The sequence below is a fragment of the Panulirus ornatus genome, chromosome 10, assembly GCF_036320965.1.
Source record: "Panulirus ornatus isolate Po-2019 chromosome 10, ASM3632096v1, whole genome shotgun sequence".
NCBI classification, from domain to species: domain Eukaryota; kingdom Metazoa; phylum Arthropoda; class Malacostraca; order Decapoda; family Palinuridae; genus Panulirus; species Panulirus ornatus.
The window spans coordinates 52,432,867-52,451,580 of record NC_092233.1 but is presented as its reverse complement, the minus strand read 5'-3'; the positions used below and the strand labels follow the sequence as shown (position 1 = coordinate 52,451,580).

Genomic DNA, 18,714 nt, shown 5'->3' with positions numbered 1-18,714 from the left:
AATTGTATGGGAGGGTATTGATTGAGAGGGTGAAGGCATGTACAGAGCATCAGATTGGGGAAGAGCAGTGTGGTTTCAGAAGTGGTAGAGGATGTGTGGATCAGGTGTTTGCTTTGAAGAATGTATGTGAGAAATACTTAGAAAAGCAAATGGATTTGTATGTAGCATTTATGGATCTGGAGAAGGCGTATGATAGAGTTGATAGATATGCTCTGTGGAAGGTATTAAGAATATATGGTGTGGGAGGCAAGTTGTTAGAAGCAGTGAAAAGTTTTTATCGAGGATGTAAGGCATGTGTACGTGTAGGAAGAGAGGAAAGTGATTGGTTCTCAGTGAATGTAGGTTTGCGGCAGGGGTGTGTGATGTCTCCATGGTTGTTTAATTTGTTTATGGATGGGGTTGTTAGGGAGGTGAATGCAAGAGTTTTGGAAAGAGGGGCAAGGATGAAGTCTGTTGGGGATGAGAGAGCTTGGGAAGTGAGTCAGTTGTTGTTCGCTGATGATACAGCGCTGGTGGCTGATTCATGTGAGAAACTGCAGAAGCTGGTGACTGAGTTTGGTAAAGTGTGTGAAAGAAGAAAGTTAAGAGTAAATGTGAATAAGAGCAAGGTTATTAGGTACAGTAGGGTTGAGGGTCAAGTCAATTGGGAGGTGAGTTTGAATGGAGAAAAACTGGAGGAAGTGAAGTGTTTTAGATATCTGGGAGTGGATCTGGCAGCAGATGGAAACATGGAAGCGGAAGTGGATCATAGGGTGGGGGAGGGGGCGAAAATTCTGGGAGCCTTGAAGAATGTGTGGAAATCGAGAACATTATCTCGGAAAGCAAAAATGGGTATGTTTGAAGGAATAGTGGTTCCAACAATGTTGTATGGTTGCGAGGCGTGGACTATGGATAGAGTTGTGCGCAGGAGGATGGATGTGCTGGAAATGAGATGTTTGAGGACAATGTGTGGTGTGAGGAGGTTTGATCGAGTAAGTAACGTAAGGGTAAGAGAGATGTGTGGAAATAAAAAGAGCGTGGTTGAGAGAGCAGAAGAGGGTGTTTTGAAATGGTCTGGTCACATGGAGAGAATGAGTGAGGAAAGATTGACCAAGAGGATATATGTGTCGGAGGTGGAAGGAACGAGGAGAAGAGGGAGACTAAATTGGAGGTGGAAAGATGGAGTGAAAAAGATTTTGTGTGATCGGGGCCTGAACATGCAGGAGGGTGAAAGGAGGGCAAGGAATAGAGTGAATTGGAGCGATGTGGTATACCGGGGTTGACGTGCTGTCAGTGGATTGAATCAAGGCATGTGAAGCGTCTGGGGTAAACCATGGAAAGCTGTGTAGGTATGTATATTTGCGTGTGTGGACGTATGTATATACATGTGTATGGGGGTGGGTTGGGCCATTTCTTTCATCTGTTTCCTTGCGCTACCTCGCAAACGCGGGAGACAGCGACAAAGCAAAAAAAAAAAAAAAAAAAGCATTAATTATCATAAACAAATTAAACAACCATGGATACACCAAGCACCCCTACTGGACACCAACATTCATTGCGAACCAATCACTTTCCTCTCTTCCTACTCATACACATGCCTTACATCCTTGATAAAAACCTTTCACTGCTTCTAGCAACTTACCTCCCACACCATTTATTCTTAATACCTTCTACAGAGCATCTCTATCATCTATCATATGCCTTCTCCAGATCCATAAATGCTACATACAAATCCATCTGCTTTTCTAAGTATTTCTCACATACGTTCTTCAAAGCAAACACCTGATCCACACACACTCTACCACTTCTGAAACCACACTGCTCTTACCCAATCTGATGCTCTGTACATGCCTTTACCTTCTAAATCAGTACCTTCCCATATAATTTCCCAAGAATACTCAACAAATCTATACCTCTGTAATCTGAACACACCTTTATCCCCTTTGCCTTTGTACAATGGCACTATGCATGCATTCCACCAATCCTCAGGCACTTCCCCATGAGCCATACATACACTGAATATCCTTACCAACCAGTCAAAAACACAGTCACCCCCTTTTTTTGATAAATTCCACTGCAATATTATCCAAATCCGCTGCCTTGCTGGCTTTCGTCTTCTGCAATGCTTTCACTGCCTCTTCTCTGTTCACCAAACCATTCTCCCTGACCCTCTCTCTTTGCACACCACCTCGACCAAAACACCCTATGTCTGCCACTCTGTCACATTCAACAAACCTTCAGAATACTCACTCCATCTCCTTCTTACTTCGCCACTACTTGTTATTACCTCCCAATTAAAGCCCTTCACCGATGTTCCCATTTGTTCTCTTGTCTTATGCACTTTATTTACCTCCTTCCAAAACATCTTTTATTCTCCCTAAAATCTAAGGATCTTTCTCACTCCAACTCTCATTTGCCCTCTTTTTCACCTCTTGCACCTTTCTCTTGACCTCCTGCCTCATTCTTTTATACATCTCCCAGTCATACGCATTACTTCCTTGCAAAAATTGTCCAAATGCCTCTCTCTTCTCTTTCACTAACAATCTTACTTCTTCATCCCATCACTCTCTACCCTTTCTAATCTGCCCACCTCCTACCTTTCTCATGCCACAAGCATCTTTTGTGCAAGCCACCGCTGCTTCCCTAAATACATCCCATTCCTCCCCCACTCCCCTTACATCATTTGCTCTCACCTTTTTCCATTCTGCACTCATCTTTCCTGGTACTTCCTCACACAGGTCTCCTTTCCAAGCTCATTTACTCTCACCACTCTCTTCACCCCAACATTCTCTCTTCTTTTCTGAAAATCTCTACAAATCTTTACCTTAGCCTCCACAAGATAATAATCAGACATCCCTCCAGTTGCCCCTCTCAGCACATTAACATCCAAAAGTCTCTCTTTCACACACCTATCAATTAACAAATAATCCAATAACGTTCTCTGGCTATCTCTCCTACTTACATACATATATGTGCGTGGGGCTGTTAGGGAGGTGAATGCAAGAGTTTTGGTAAGAGGGCCAAGTATGCAGTCTGTTGTGGATGAGAGGGCTTGGGAAGTGAGTTATTTGTTGTTCAATGATGATACAGAAATGGTGGCTGATTGGGGTGAGAAACTGCTAAGTTGATGACTGAGTTTAGTGAAGTGTGTGAAAGAAGAAAGCTGGGAGTAAATGTGAATAAGAGCAAGGTTATTAGATTCAGTAGGGTTGAGGGGCAAGTTAAATGGGAGGTAAGTCTGAATGGAGATAAACTGGAGGAAGTGAAGTGTTTTAGATATCTGGGAGTGGCTTTAGCAGCAGATGGAACCATGGAAGCAGCAATGAGTCACAGGGTAGGGGAGGGGCAAAGGTTCTGGGAGAATTAAAGAATGTGTGGGAGGCGAGAACGTTATCTAAGGGAGCAAAAATGGGTATGTTTGAAAGAATAGTGGTTCCAACAATGTTATATGGTTGCAAGGCATGGGCTATAGATAAGGTTGTGCGGAGAAGGGTGGATGTGTTGGAAATGAGATGTTTGAGGACAACATGCGGTGTGAGGTGGTTTGATCGAGTAAGTAATGAAAGGGTAAGAGAGATGTGTGGTAATAAAAAGAGTGTGATTGAGAGAGCAGAAGAGGGTGTATTGAAATGGTTTGGTCACATGGAGAGAACGAGTGAGGAAAGATTGACAAAGAGGATATATGTGTCAGAGGTGGAGGGAATGAGGAGAAGTGGGAGACAAATTGGAGGTGGAAGGATGGAGTGAAAAAGATTTTGAGTGACTGGGGCCTGAACATGCAGGAGGGTGAAAGGCGTGCAAGGAATAGAGTGAATTGGAACGAAGTGGTATACCGGGGTTGACGTGCTGTCAATGGATTGAACCAGGGTATGTGAAGCATCTGGGGTAAACCATGGAAAGTTTTGTGGGGCCTGGATGTGGAAAGGGAGCTGTGGTTTTGGTGTATTACACATGAGAGCTAGAGACTAAGTGTGAATGAATGTGGCCTTTGTTGTCTTTTCCTAGCGCTACCTTGCATGCGTGTGTGGGGGAGGGGGGGTGCTATTTCATGTGTGGTGTGGTGGTGACAGGAATGGATGAAGGCAGGAGATATGAATATGTTCATGTGTATATATGTATATGTCTATGTATGTATATATGTGTATACGTTAAAATGTATAGGTATGTATATGTGGGTGTGTGGGTGTTTATGCATGTGTATGTGGGTGGGTTGGGCCATTCTTTCATCTGTTTCCTTGCGCTCCCTCGCCAACATGAGAAACAGCGACTATGTATGATAATGATAATAATAAAAATACTACTACTACTACTACTACTACTAATAATAATAATAATAATAATAATACTGCAAGAGTTTTGGAAAGAGGGGCAAGTATGAAGTCTGTTGGGGATGAGAGAGCTTGGGAAGTGAGTCAGTTGTTGTTCGCTGATGATACAGCGCTGGTGGCTGATTCATGTGAGAAACTGCAGAAGCTGGTGACTAAGTTTGGTAAAGTGTGTGGAAGAAGAAAGTTAAGAGTAAATGTGAATAAGAGCAAGGTTATTAGGTACAGTAGGGTTGAGGGTCAAGTCAATTGGGAGGTGAGTTTGAATGGAGAAAAACTGGAGGAAGTGAAGTGTTTTAGATATCTGGGAGTGGATCTGGCAGCGGATGGAACCATGGAAGCGGAAGTGGATCATAGGGTGGGGGAGGGGGCGAAAATTCTGGGGGCCTTGAAGAATGTGTGGAAGTCGAGAACATTATCTCAGAAAGCAAAAATGGGTATGTTTGAAGGAATAGTGGTTCCAACAATGTTGTATGGTTGCGAGGCGTGGGCTATGGATAGAGTTGTGCGCAGGAGGATGGATGTGCTGGAAATGAGATGTTTGAGGACAATGTGTGGTGTGAGGTGGTTTGATCGAGTAAGTAACGTAAGGGTAAGAGAGATGTGTGGAAATAAAAAGAGCGTGGTTGAGAGAGCAGAAGAGGGTGTTTTGAAGTGGTTTGGGCACATGGCGAGAATGAGTGAGGAAAGATTGACCAAGAGGATATATGTGTCAGAGGTGGAGGGAACGAGGAGAAGAGGGAGACCAAATTGGAGGTGGAAAGATGGAGTGAAAAAGATTTTGTGTGATCGGGGCCTGAACATGCAGGAGGGTGAAAGGAGGGCAAGGAATAGAGTGAATTGGAGCGATGTGGTATACCGGGGTTGACGTGCTGTCAGTGGATTGAATCGGGGCATGTGAAGCGTCTGGGGTAAACCATGGAAAGCTGTGTAGGTATGTATATTTGCGTGTGTGGACGTATGTATATACATGTGTATGGGTGGGGGTTGGGCCATTTCTTTTGTCTGTTTCCTTGCGCTACCTCGCAAACGCAGGAGACAGCGACAAAGTATTTTTTTTTTTTTTTTATACTTCGTCGCTGTCTCCCGCGTATAAAGTATAAAGTATAATAAATATAATATGAATAATAATAATAATGATAATAATAATAATAATAATAATAATAATAATAATAATAATAATAATAATATCAGTAATAATAATATCAATAAATATCCCTGGGGATAGGGGAGAAAGAATACTTCCCACGTATTCCCTGCGTGTCGTAGAAGGCGACTAAAAGGGGAGGGAGCGGGTGGCTGGAAATCCTCCCCTCTCGTTTTTTTTTTTAATTTTCCAAAAGAAGGAACAGAGAAGGGGGCCAGGTGAGGATATTCCCTCTAAGGCCCAGTCCTCTGTTCTTAACGCTACCTCGCTAATGCGGGAAATGGCGAATAGTATGAAAGAAAGAAAGATCAATAATAATAATAATAATAGCACTCATTACATCTGATGGTAACTTATTCCAGTGCTCAACACACCTATGGGAAAAAACCTTTTTCCCATGTCTGCACTAGATCTTTTAGCCTTGAGTTTTATTTCATTTGTTCTAGTAACCATATTTTCTTGTACTTCAAAAAGATGTTCATGCTCTACTTTATTGGACTTGTTCAGAATTATGAACACTTGCATTAAGTCACCGCAAAGTCTACATTTTTTAATGGAGAAGAGATCCAATCGTTTCAGCCTCTCTTCATATGCTAGATTTCTAAGGGATGGGATCAATTTTGTCTTTGTAGTTGCTCCAATTTTTCCTCACTTTTTTTACTGTTTAGGGACCAAAACGGGATTGCACATTCAAGGTGTGGTCGTACCACCAGAATTATTTCTGGTGTCTTGTAATCTATGTTTCTGGCTATGAAACCTAACAATTAGTTGCCTTTTTTACTTGCTGCTTGACACTGTTTAGTATATTTCAGACACTCATTAATGACAACTCCAAGGACCTTTTCTTCACTTAATCTAGTTACAGAGCTTCCAAAAAGTTTGAAGTCGAAATGTATATTCTTGTCTCCAAAGTACATAATTCTACACTCATCTACATTAAACTTCATTTGCCATCTGTCTGACCATTCTGCTAGTAAGTAAAAATCTCTTTGAATCATATTGCAGTCCTGCCTGTTTATAGCTCTACCTCCTAGTTTAGTATCGTCAGCAAAATTGGAAATCTTAGATATGAGACTAAGTTCAAGGTCATTAATGTATATTATGAAAAGAATTTAGCCTAGGCCCAAACCCTGTAGCATACCACTTGCTACGACTAGCCAGTCTGATGCTTTGCCATTTGATATTACATGCTTCTTTCTTCTGGTAAGCCAGTCTCTAATCCACGTACAGAGTTCTTCAGCGATTCCGTGAGTTTATGCTTAAGTAAAAGTCTCTTGTGAGGTACTTTATTGAAACCCTTTTGGAAATCTAAATATGCTACATCAGACGGTAATTTTTCATCCCAGTTTTGATAGTTACATTAAAACATTCCAGCAAATTCATCAGGCAGGATCTTCTATTGTGGAAACCATGTTGATTGTCCAATATAATTTTGTGTTCTAGAAACATGACAATTCTTTTTTACTAAATTTAGTTGCTGTCTCCCGAGTTAGTGAGGCGGCGCAAAGAAACAGATGAAAGAATGACCCAACCCCCCCCATACACATATATATACATAAATGCCCACACACACACATACATATACCTATACATTTCCATGTATACATACACAAACATATACATATATACATATTGGAAAGGATCACAATGTTGCGCGTGATCAAGATATTATTATGAGTCCACGGGGAAAATGAAACACGATAAGTTCCCAAGTGCACTTTTATGTAATAAGCACATCATCAGGGAAAACACAAGAGAGAAATATAACAGTCAGTTGATATAAAATGAGAAGAGACGTATCTAGTACGCCATTTAGTAAACATCGCATGTTTACCAAATGCCGTCCTAGCTACGTCCATGGTTTACCCCAGACACTTCACATTCCCTGTTTCAATCCAATGACAGCACATTGACCCCAATATACCGCATCGTTCCATTTCACTCTATTCCTTGCACGCCTTTCACCCTCCAGTATGTTCAAGCCCCGATTGCTCAAAATCTTTTTCACTTCATCCTTCCACCTCCAATTTGGTCTCCCACTTCTCGTTCCCTCCATCTCTGACACATATATCCTCTTTGTCAATCTTTCCTCACTCATTCTCTCCATGTGACCAAACCATTTCAATACACCCTCTTCTGCTCTCTCAACCCTACTCTTTTTATTACCACACATCTCTCTTACCCTTTCATTACCTACTCGATCAAACCACCTCACATCACATATTGTCAACAACATTTCATTTCCAGCACATCCATCCTCCTCCACACAACCCCATCTACAGCCCATATCTCACACCCATATAACATTATTGGAACCACTACTCCTTCAAACATACCCATTTTTGCTTTCCGAGATAACGTTCTTGCCTTCCACACATTCTTCAACGCCCCTTACCTCACCCTGTCACTCACTTCTGCTTCCATGGTTCCATCCACTGCCAAAGCCACTCCCAGATATCTAAAACACTTCACTTCATCCAGTTTTTCTCCGATCAAACTTACCTCCCAATTGACTTGTCCCTCAACCCTACTGAAGCTAAAAACCTGGCTCTTATTCACATTTACTCTCAGCTTTCTTCTTTCACATACTTTACCAAAATCAGTCACCAACTCCTGCAGTTTCTCACCTGAATCAGCCACCAGCGCTGTATCATCAGCAAACAACAACTGACTCACTTCCCAAGCCCTCTCATCCACATCAGACTGCATACTTGCCCCTCTCTCCAAAACTCTTGCATTCACCTCCCTAACAACCCCATCGATGAACAAATTAAACAACAATGAAGACATCACACACCCTGCCGCAAACCGACATTCACTGGGAACAAATCACTTGCCTCTCTTCCTACTCATACACATGCCTTACATCCTTGATAAAAACCTTTCACTGCCTCTAGCAACTTACCTTCGACACCATATACTCTTAATACCTTCCACATCTCTATCAACTCTCTCATATGTCTTCTCCAGATCCATAAATGCGACATACAAATTCATGTGTTTTTCTAAATATTTCTCACATACATTCTCCAAAGCAAACACCTGATCCACACATCCTCTACCACTTCTGAAACCACACTGCTCTTCCCCAATCTGATGCTCTGTACATGTATTTACCCTCTCAATCAATACCTTCCCATATAATTTCCCAGGAATACTCAACAAACTTATACCTCTGTAATTTGAACATTAATCATTATCCCCTTTGCCTTTGAACAATGGCACTATGCATGCATTCTGCCAATCCTCAGGAACTTCACCATGAACCATACATACAATGAATATCCTTACCAACCAGTCAACAACACAGTCACCCCCTACTCTAATAAATTCCACTGCAATACCATCCAAACCCGCCACCTTGCTTGCTTTCATCTTCCGTAAAGCTTTCACTACCTCTTCTCTGTTTACCATACCATTCTCCCTGACCCTCTCACTTCGCACAACACCTCAACCAAAACACCCCATATCTGCCACTCTACATCAAACACATTCAACAAACCTTCAAAACACTCACTCCATCTCCTTCTCACTTCACCACTACCTGATATTATCTACCCAATAGCCCCCTTCCCCAATGTCCCCATTTGTTCTCTAGTCTTACGCACCTTATTCATCTCCTTCCAAAAAATCTTTTTATTATTTTTCTTTATTATACTTTGTCGCTGTCTCCCGCGTTAGCGAGGTAGCGCAAGGAAACAGACGAAAGAATGGCCCAACCCACCCACATACACATGTGTATACACACACGTACACACACACACATATACATACCTATATATCTCAACATATATATATATATATATACACACACAGACATATACATATATACATATGTACATAATTCATACCATCTGCCCTTATTCATTCCCATCGCCATCCCGCCACACATGAAATAACAACCCCCCTTCCCCACATGTGCACGAGGTAGCTTTAGGAAAAGACAACAAAGGCCACATTCGTTCACACTCAGTCTCTAGCTGTCATGTATAATGCACCGAAATCACAGCTCCCTTTCTACATCCAGGCCCCACAGAACTTTCCATGGTTTACCCCAGGCACTTCACATGCCTTGGTTCAATCCACTGACAGCACGTCGACCCCGGTATACCACATCGTTCCAATTCACTCTATTCCTTGCGCGCCTTTCACTCTCTCTCTTCTCTTTCACTGACAATCTTACTTCTTCATCCCACCATTCTCTGCCCTCTGTATCTGCCCACCTCCCACCTTTCTCATCCCACAAGCGTCTTTTGCACAAGCCATCACAGCTTCCCTAAATACATCCCATTCCTCCCCCACTCTGCTCACATCATTTGCTCTGACCTTTCGCCATTCCACTCTCAATCTCTCCTGGTACTTCCTCACACAATTCTCCTTTCCAAGGTCACTTACTCTCACCACTCTCTTCACCCCAACATTCTATCTTCTTTTCAAAAAAAAATCTACAAAGCTTTACCTTTGCCTCCACAAAATTATGATCAGACATCCCCTCTCAGCACATTAACATCCAAAAGTCTCTCTTTCACACACCTATCCATTAACAAGTAATCCAATAATGCTCTCTGGCCATCTCTCCTACTTACATATGTATACTTATGCATATCTTTCTTTTTAAACCAGGTATTCCCAATTGCCAGTCCTTTTTCAGCACACAAATCTACAAGCTCTTCACCATTTTCATTAACAACACTGAACACCCCCTGTACACCAATTATACCCTCAACTGCCAAATTACTCCCCTTTGCATTCAAATCACCCATCTACCATAACCCGGTCTCGTGCATCAAAGCTGCTAACACACTCACTCAGCTGCTCCCAAAACATTTGCCTCTCATGATCTTTCTTCTCATGAACAGGTGCATAGGCACCAATTATCACCCATCTCTCTCTACTCACTTTCAGTTTTACCCATTTCAATCTAGAGTTTACTTTCTTACACTCAATCACATACTCCCACAACTGCTTCAGTAGTAGTGCTACTCCTTCCCTTGCTCTTGTCCTCTCACCAACCCGACTTTACTCCCAAGACATTCCCAAACCACTCTTCCCCTTCGTTTCATTCAGAGCCAAAATATCCAGGTTCCTTTCCTCAAACATACTACCTATCTCTCCTTTTTTCTCATATTTGTTACATCCACACACATTTAGACACCCTAATCTGAGCCTTCGAGGAGGATGAACACTGCCCGCATGACTCCTTCTTCTGTTTCCCCTTTTAGAAAGTTAAATAGAAGGAGGGGAAGGTTTGTAGCCCCCCACTCCTGCTCCCTTTAGTTGCCTTCTACGACACGTGGGAAATACATGGGAAGTATTCTTCCTCCCCTATCCCCAGGAATAAATAATAACAACAATAATAATAATGCAAGGGGGGAGGGTTGTCATTTCATGTGTGGCGTGGTGGCAACGGGAATGAATAAAGGCAGCAAGTATGAATTATGTACATGTGTATATAAGTTTATGTCTGTGTATGTGTATATATGTAAACGTTGAAATGTATGGGTATTTATATGTGCCTGTGTGGACGTGTATGTATATACATGTGTATGTGGGTGGGTAGGGCCATTCTTTTGTCTGATTCCTTGCGCTACCTCGCTAATGTGGGAGACAGCGACAAAGTATAATAAATAAATAAATGAATAAATAATAACAATAATAATAATAATTCTTTTTTTTTTATTATACTTTGTCGCTGTCTCCCGCATTTGTGAGGTAGCGCAAGGAAACAGACGAAAGAAATGGCCCAACCCCTCCCATACACATGTATATACATACGTCCACACACACAAATATACATACCTACACAGCTTTCCATGGTTTACCCCAGACACTTCACATGCCTTGATTCAATCCACTGAAAGCACGTCAACCCCGGTATACCACATCGCTCCAATTCACTCTATTCCTTGCCCTCCTTTCACCCTCCTGCATGTTCAGGCCCCGATCACACAAAATCTTTTTCACTCCATCTTTCCACCTCCAATTTGGTCTCCCTCTTCTCCTCGTTCCCTCCACCTCCGACACATATATCCTCTTGGTCAATCTTTCCTCACTCATTCTCTCCATGTGCCCAAACCACTTCAAAACACCCTCTTCTGCTCTCTCAACCACGCTCTTTTTACTTCCACACATCTCTCTTACCCTTACGTTACTCACTCGATCAAACCACCTCACACCACACATTGTCCTCAAACATCTCATTTCCAGCACATCCATCCTCCTGCGCACAACTCTATCCATAGCCCACGCCTCGCAACCATACAACATTGTTGGAACCACTATTCCTTCAAACATACCCATTTTTGCTTTCCGAGATAATGTTCTCGACTTCCACACATTCTTCAAGGCTCCCAGAATTTTCGCCCCCTTCCCCACCCTATGATCCACTTCCGCTTCCATGTTTCCATCCGCTGCCAGATCCACTCCCAGATATCTAAAACACTTCACTTCCTCCAGTTTTTCTCCATTCAAACTCACCTCCCAATTGACTTGACCCTCAACCCTACTGTACCTAATAACCTTGCTCTTATTCACATTTACTCTTAACTTTCTTCTTCCACACACTTTATCAAACTCAGTCACCAGCTTCTGCAGTTTCTCACATGAATCAGTCACCAGCGCTGTATCATCAGCGAACAACAACTGACTCACTTCCCAAACTCTCTCATCCACAACAGACTTCATACTTGCCCCTCTTTCCAAAACTCTTGCATATACCTCCCTAACAACCCCATCCATAAACAAATTAAACAACCATGGAGACATCATACACCCCTGCCGCAAAACTACATTCACTGAGAACCAATCACTTTCCTCTCTTCCTACACGTACACATGCCTTACATCCTCGATAAAAACTTTTCACTGCTTCTAACAACTTTCCTCCCACACCATATATTCTTAATACCTTCCACAGAGCATCTCTATCAACTCTATCATATGCCTTCTCCAGATCCATAAATGCTACATACAAATCCATTTGCTTTTCTAAGTATTTCTCACATACATTCTTCAAAGCAAACACCTGATCCACACATCCTCTACCACTTCTGAAACCACACTGCTCTTCCCCAATCTGATGCTCTGTACATGCCTTCACCCTCTCAATCAATACCCTCCCATATAATTTACCAGGAATACTCAACAAACTTATACCTCTGTAATTTGAGCACTCACTCTTATCCCCTTTGCCTTTGTACAATGGCACTATGCACGCATTCCGCCAATCCTCAGGCACCTCACCATGAGTCATACATACATTAAATAACATTACCAACCAGTCAACAATACAGTCACCCCCTTTTTTAATAAATTCCACTGCAATACCATCCAAACCTGCTGCCTTGCCAGCAATAATAATAATAATAATAATAATAATAATAATGATAGAGTGGCAGATATAGGGTGTTTTGGTCGAGGTGGTGTGCAAAATGAGAGGGTTAGGGAGAATGATTTGGTAAACAGAGAAGAGGTAGTAAAAGCTTTGCAGAAGATGAAAGCAGGCAAGGCAGCAGGTTTGGATGATATTGCAGAGGGATTTATCAAAAAAGGGGGTGACCGTATTGTTGACTGGTTGGTAAGGTTAATTAATGAATGTATGACTCATGGTGAGATGCCTGAGGATTGGCGGAATGCGTGCATAGTGCCATTGTACAAAGGCAAAGGGGATAAAAGTGAGTGCTCAAATTACAGAGGTATAAGTTTGTTGAGTATTCCTGGGAAATTATTTGGGAAGGTATTGATTGAGAGGATGAAGGCATGTACAGAGCATCAGAGTGGGGAAGAGCAGTGTGGTTTCAGAAGTGGGAGAGGATGTGTGGGTCAGGTATTTGCTTTGAAGAATGTATGTGAGAAATACTTAGAAAAGCAAATGGATTTGTATGTAGCTTTTATGGATCTGGAGATAAGAGATGATACAGATGCTCTGTGGAAGGTATTAAGAATATATGGTGTGGGAGGCAAGTTGTTAGAAGCAGTGAAAAGTTTTTATCAAGGATGTAAGGCATGTGTACGTGTAGGAAGAAAGGAAAGTGATTGGTTCTCAGTGAATATTGGTTTGTGGCAGGGGTGCATGAAGTCTCGATGGTTGTTTAGTTTGTTTATGGATGGGGTTGTTAGGGAGTTGAGTGCAAGAGTTTTGGAAAGAGGGGCAAGTATGCAGTCTGTTGTGGATGAGAGAGCTTGGGAAGTGAGTCAGTTGTTGTTCGCTGATGATACAGTGCTGGTGGCTGATTCAGGTGAGAAACTGCAGAAGCTGGTGACTGAGTTTGGTAAAGTGTGTGAAAGAAGAAAGGTGAGAGTAAATGTGAATAAGAGCAAGGTTATTAGGGTAAGGGTAAGAGAGATGTGTGGTAATAAAAAGTGTGTGGTTGAGAGAGCAGAAGAGGGTGTTTTGAAATGGTTTGGTAACATGGAGAGAATGAGTGAGGAAAGACTGGCAAAAAGGATATATGTGTCACAGGTAGAGGGAACGAGGAGAAGTGGAAGACCAAATTGGAGGTGGAAAGATGGAGTGAAAAAGATTCTGAGTGATTGGGGCCTGAACATGCAGGAGGGTGAAAGGTGTGCAAGGAATAGAGTGAATTGGAATGATGTGGTATACCGGAGTCAACGTGCTGTCAATGGATTGAACCAGGGCATGTGAAGCGTCTGGGGTAAACCATGGAAAGTTCTGTGGAGCCTGGATGTGGAAAGGGAGCTGTGGTTTCGGTGCATTATACATCACAGCTAGAGACAGTGTGAACGAATGTGGCCTTTGTTGTCTTTTCCTAGTGCTACCTCGCGCACATGCGGGGGGATGAGGTTGATATTTCATGTGTGGCGGGGTGGTGACAGGAATGAATAAGGGCAGACAGTATGAACTGTGTACCTGTGTATATATGTATATGTCTGTGTGTGTATATATATGTATATGTTGAGATGTATGGGTATGTATATGTGTGTGTGTGTGGACGTGTATGTGGGTGGGTTGGGCCATTCTTTCGTCTGTTTCCTTGCGCTACCTCACTAACGCGGGAGACAGTAACAAAGTATAATAAAATAATAATAATGATAAAAATAATAGTATATGTAACCCCTAACACTGTGCCTAAGTGTTAACTTAGAATAGCTGTGAAACCAAGATGAAGAAAAGGAAAGGAAAATCTCCTTACCTGGAGCTGTCAGACCTATCAATCAAAACCCCCAACACCTCTTTAATACCTGACTGTGGACCAGGCCAACAGTCAGGTATTAAATAATCTTATGAGCATTTTCCTCTCACTTTCAAATACAGATCTATAATTTCATAAAAAAGTATTTCTTACAGCCCATATGAAGATGGTCACACCAATCAATACCTTTATGTTAGGATTAAGAAGAAAATTGTTTTCTAGAATAAACAATTATGGCTATTCTTCTTTTGAAATAAGTCAGGGCATCCACTTTAGATCCAACTACCTTGTTTACAGGGCTTACAGCAATCTAAGAGAAATTTGTAGCACTATGCTCCAACTTGAACTGTCAAATGTTTTGCCTGCCTACGTTAATTCTCAGAAGCATATCCATCCTGGGATGAATTAGCATAAGCTAATTATTGTCTGTCATTGTTACAAATATCTTTCAAATCTAAAATTAATGTGTCTAGAATTACTATGTCTGACTCGTTAGCTTTGCCAGATACATTTTACTCTCAAAATAAGTCAGGACTACCACTTCACTGAAAATAACCTGGTTTACAGGACTATAATCAACCGGGTAGAAATCTGTGGCATTATGATCGTCCTTGAACAGTCAAGTATTCTTACCTGTCTACATTAATTCTTAAGAGCATACCCATCCTCCAAATCTAGAATTATGGTCCTCACATGTCTCTCCATAAAACTTGAGACACTTCCAATGTATTTAGGAATTTTGATCATCTGTTGTTATATTTGCTTATCAAAAGATCAACAATCATGTTAAAAGTAAAAATAAGATGCAAAACATGAAAAACAATTAGTGACAGGCTAATGATCACAAAAACTCTGTTGCTGCCATATAATGGCATTATATGCTTGTGTTGTTTCCCTTTATCTGAAAATGTAATAAAATATTTATGATGTGTACACCCATGAATAAAAAAATATGACAATCTAGCCTATAATTAGAATGTTACAAACAAAAGTGAAGACACTGCATGCCATGTTATGTTACAGACAACCAATAAGCACTTCATCAGAGAAAGCTTAGCTAATATTGCCAAGTTACTTCAAATCATCTCACCCCTGCATCATAATGCCATATGCCTCATTGGGTTAGTATATGACTGTTAAGTCCTTCTGAACAAGCATCATTCAGCCTCACATGGCTCATAATGGTTGAAGGAGGTGAGTCCCCATGGATATATCTCCGTTTATAGGGTAAAGTGTTATTCAAATTCTCCATCATGCAAAGGCTCTCTCAGATGCTCATATGGATCTTTCTATATATGAAAAAAAGACTATCTTTTTAACTCAAATAGAATTACTTTCACCCTTGGGAAAAGCCAAACTGTCTACCTAGAGCATAAACTAACCAAATAACCAAATTTATCATTACAAACAAAGTCATTGCATTTTCATATTCCATTAAAATTACTCGAAGAAAACTATCATAGTTCTATATTTATAACAAGATTTCATCAAAGCCATATTACTTACCCATTCCAACCATAAGCTGAGCTGTAAATGAGTCAAAGTATTAGTTACATCATCAATATAATTTTTCCTTACATGAAAAATGAGTAAAACTAAGGACAGTGTTGGTTAAAAATTCATTTCATATCTGTTTTGAAACATGTAGACCAAGGTAAACCATCATCATTTAGTATGTATGACAGAAGAAGAGAAAGGGCAGTGTATGTATCATGGAATATAATCTGTAGCTAACCAGGTATTAAAAACAAATAAACATTAATTATTCAAATACTACAGTATGCCACACACATATTTCCTGAACATTATCTAAAAAGAATTACAGTGCCAATAACATTCTTTTCTACCCCCTTCCAATGATTAAAGGAGATATCGAAAATGATAAAACAATAAAAAAAAAGATATTATGGATGAATTATAATTGGTATAGTCTCTTCCATACTGATGTGCGCTCCCTGCTTTAGCAAGATAGCATCAGGAACATATGAAGAATGCCTTCATTTGCACATAGCTAGAGACTGGCTATGTGCCAGTCTCTAGCTGTCATGTATGATGAACTGAAAACAGTGCCTATAATCCATAACCATGTCCCACAAACTATTCCATGATTTACACTGACCACTCTATGAACCCTGGTTCAGTCCAATGACACCATGTCACCTCACATACACCACATTAACCTAATCAATTCCAGCCCATTTATGCCTCTCACTAATGAATGTTCAAGCCCTAACATCCTAAAGCCTCCTTCGCTCCATTTCTCCCTGCTCTCCTTTGATCTCCCCCTCTCCCATGCTCCCTTCTCTTCAGACACTTGGATTCACTTTTTCAGTCTCTCTTTGCTTATAAGTCTAAACCATATTTACACTTGGATCCACTTTTTTAGTCATTCTTTGCTTATATGTCCAAACCATTTCTGTACATTCTCTTCACCTTTCTTGATCACACTGTATCTATTACCACACCCCTTCATTACAGTGTCATTCCTTATACTATCAAGCTGTCTCACATCACATATTATTCCCATGCATTTCATTTCCAATGTGTCCAACCTCTTCCTTCCTTTTGAACTCAGGCCCTTAGGGCCTGAGACTCACATCGATAATACACCATCAGGGCAACTAAACCTCCAACCACACTCATCTTTGTCCAAACAGTGAGCCCTTCTTCCACACACTCCTTAGTGCACCCCAGAGCGTAACCCCCTTTTCCAACACGACTCAATTCAGTCCCCATGGTTCTATTCACTGCTATGTCTACTCCCTTGAGGTTAAAGTATTCCAGTTCCTCCAGGTTCTCCCCATTCAAACTTACATTTAAACCAACCTGTCACATTTCCCCCTACTGCACATCAATACCTGTCTTTTATCAACATTTACTCTCAACATTCACCTTTCACACACTCTCCCAAACTCTTGTCAACTTCTGGAGCTAATCTCCAGAGTCTACCACCAGAGATGTGCCATCTGCAAATACTGGATTCTAATTTGTGGAAAACAAGATTTCATGATAATACAAATAATATTTTTTGATTTTATGATCGGCTTGTATTGAGAAGTATGCTCTAAAGAAACTAAACAAAGTATCTCCTTCAAAATAAAAAAAATTGAAATAAATCCAATGAATTTTCATATTTTGCATAACCTTTAGCTCAAAACTATGTAACACAACCACAAAATAAATAAAACTTGTAAATGATAGATTTATAAGATTAGCATACACTTTCTGTCTAAGATATAAAAGACAAGTCCACTGCCAAATAAGCAGTGCTAACATCATTGTCTTTTTGAAACTGGGTCACAGGCAGTTTAAAGATCTCTTTACTTAATGCCAGACTGATATATAAACATTAATAAAACACAACAGCATATTTCCTATACCTTTTGATAAAGAATGAATAAAAACAAAAAGAGAAACTTGCTAAAACCTGGAACATCAGGTGGCAGAAAGCTTAGTTACAGTTTCTGTGCAGAGATGTAACATGAGACAGTGAGATCTGAATGACCATGAAGCAGTGGTTGGCTTGCCTATTTGTGATATGTCACATGACTTCAAGTTTCTTCCCCTTTGATTGGACCATCAGATGTCAAAGAGCCTGGTTATAAGGAGATCCAACATGAAACAGATCTCAAAGACCATAAGGAACTGGACAGCTTGCCTTTATATAACATGGCAGATTCTGGCAAATGTTTTCTAGTTTCTTGTGCTCTGACTGACCCACCATTAGCGTATGGCCTCACCCTTGATCCATGAGCTTGAGATTCTCCAAAGTCCATTTATGATGTTGCAATATGGAGTGTTCGCTAAAATGTTCACCCTCCTCCTCAAGTTCTATGAGCATTAAACACCATATAATCAAGGAAACATACAGTGTACTGAAGGGTGCACCCAAAGCATATTGTGCAGCCATCTGTACTGAAATATTTATGACTGTCGCTGGATACAGTACTTTACAACTAAGGCTGAAGATTAACAACAGAGAGCTAGACCACTGCTGAAGGGGTAAGAAAACAGGGTTCAGCAGTCAGTATAACTGCTAAAAAATGAGAACTTGGGTGTGAGCAGTACAGCTGGAGAAAGAATGTTCCAGGCAGAGGCTTCTAGCAGAGGGT

The 18,714-nt window shown here is 41.0% G+C and overlaps 1 protein-coding gene across 1 annotated transcript in view; it reads right to left on the bottom strand.

The window, feature by feature from the left end:
- Cadps (calcium-dependent secretion activator 1) overlaps window positions 1-18,714 on the bottom strand; it is a 1,554,015-nt gene that overhangs the window by 376,760 nt on the left and 1,158,541 nt on the right. Inside the window, exon 16 of the mRNA XM_071665310.1 lies at window positions 16,109-16,129. Coding sequence (XP_071521411.1) covers window positions 16,109-16,129 — 21 coding nt within the window. The remainder of the gene's footprint in view (window positions 1-16,108; window positions 16,130-18,714) is intronic.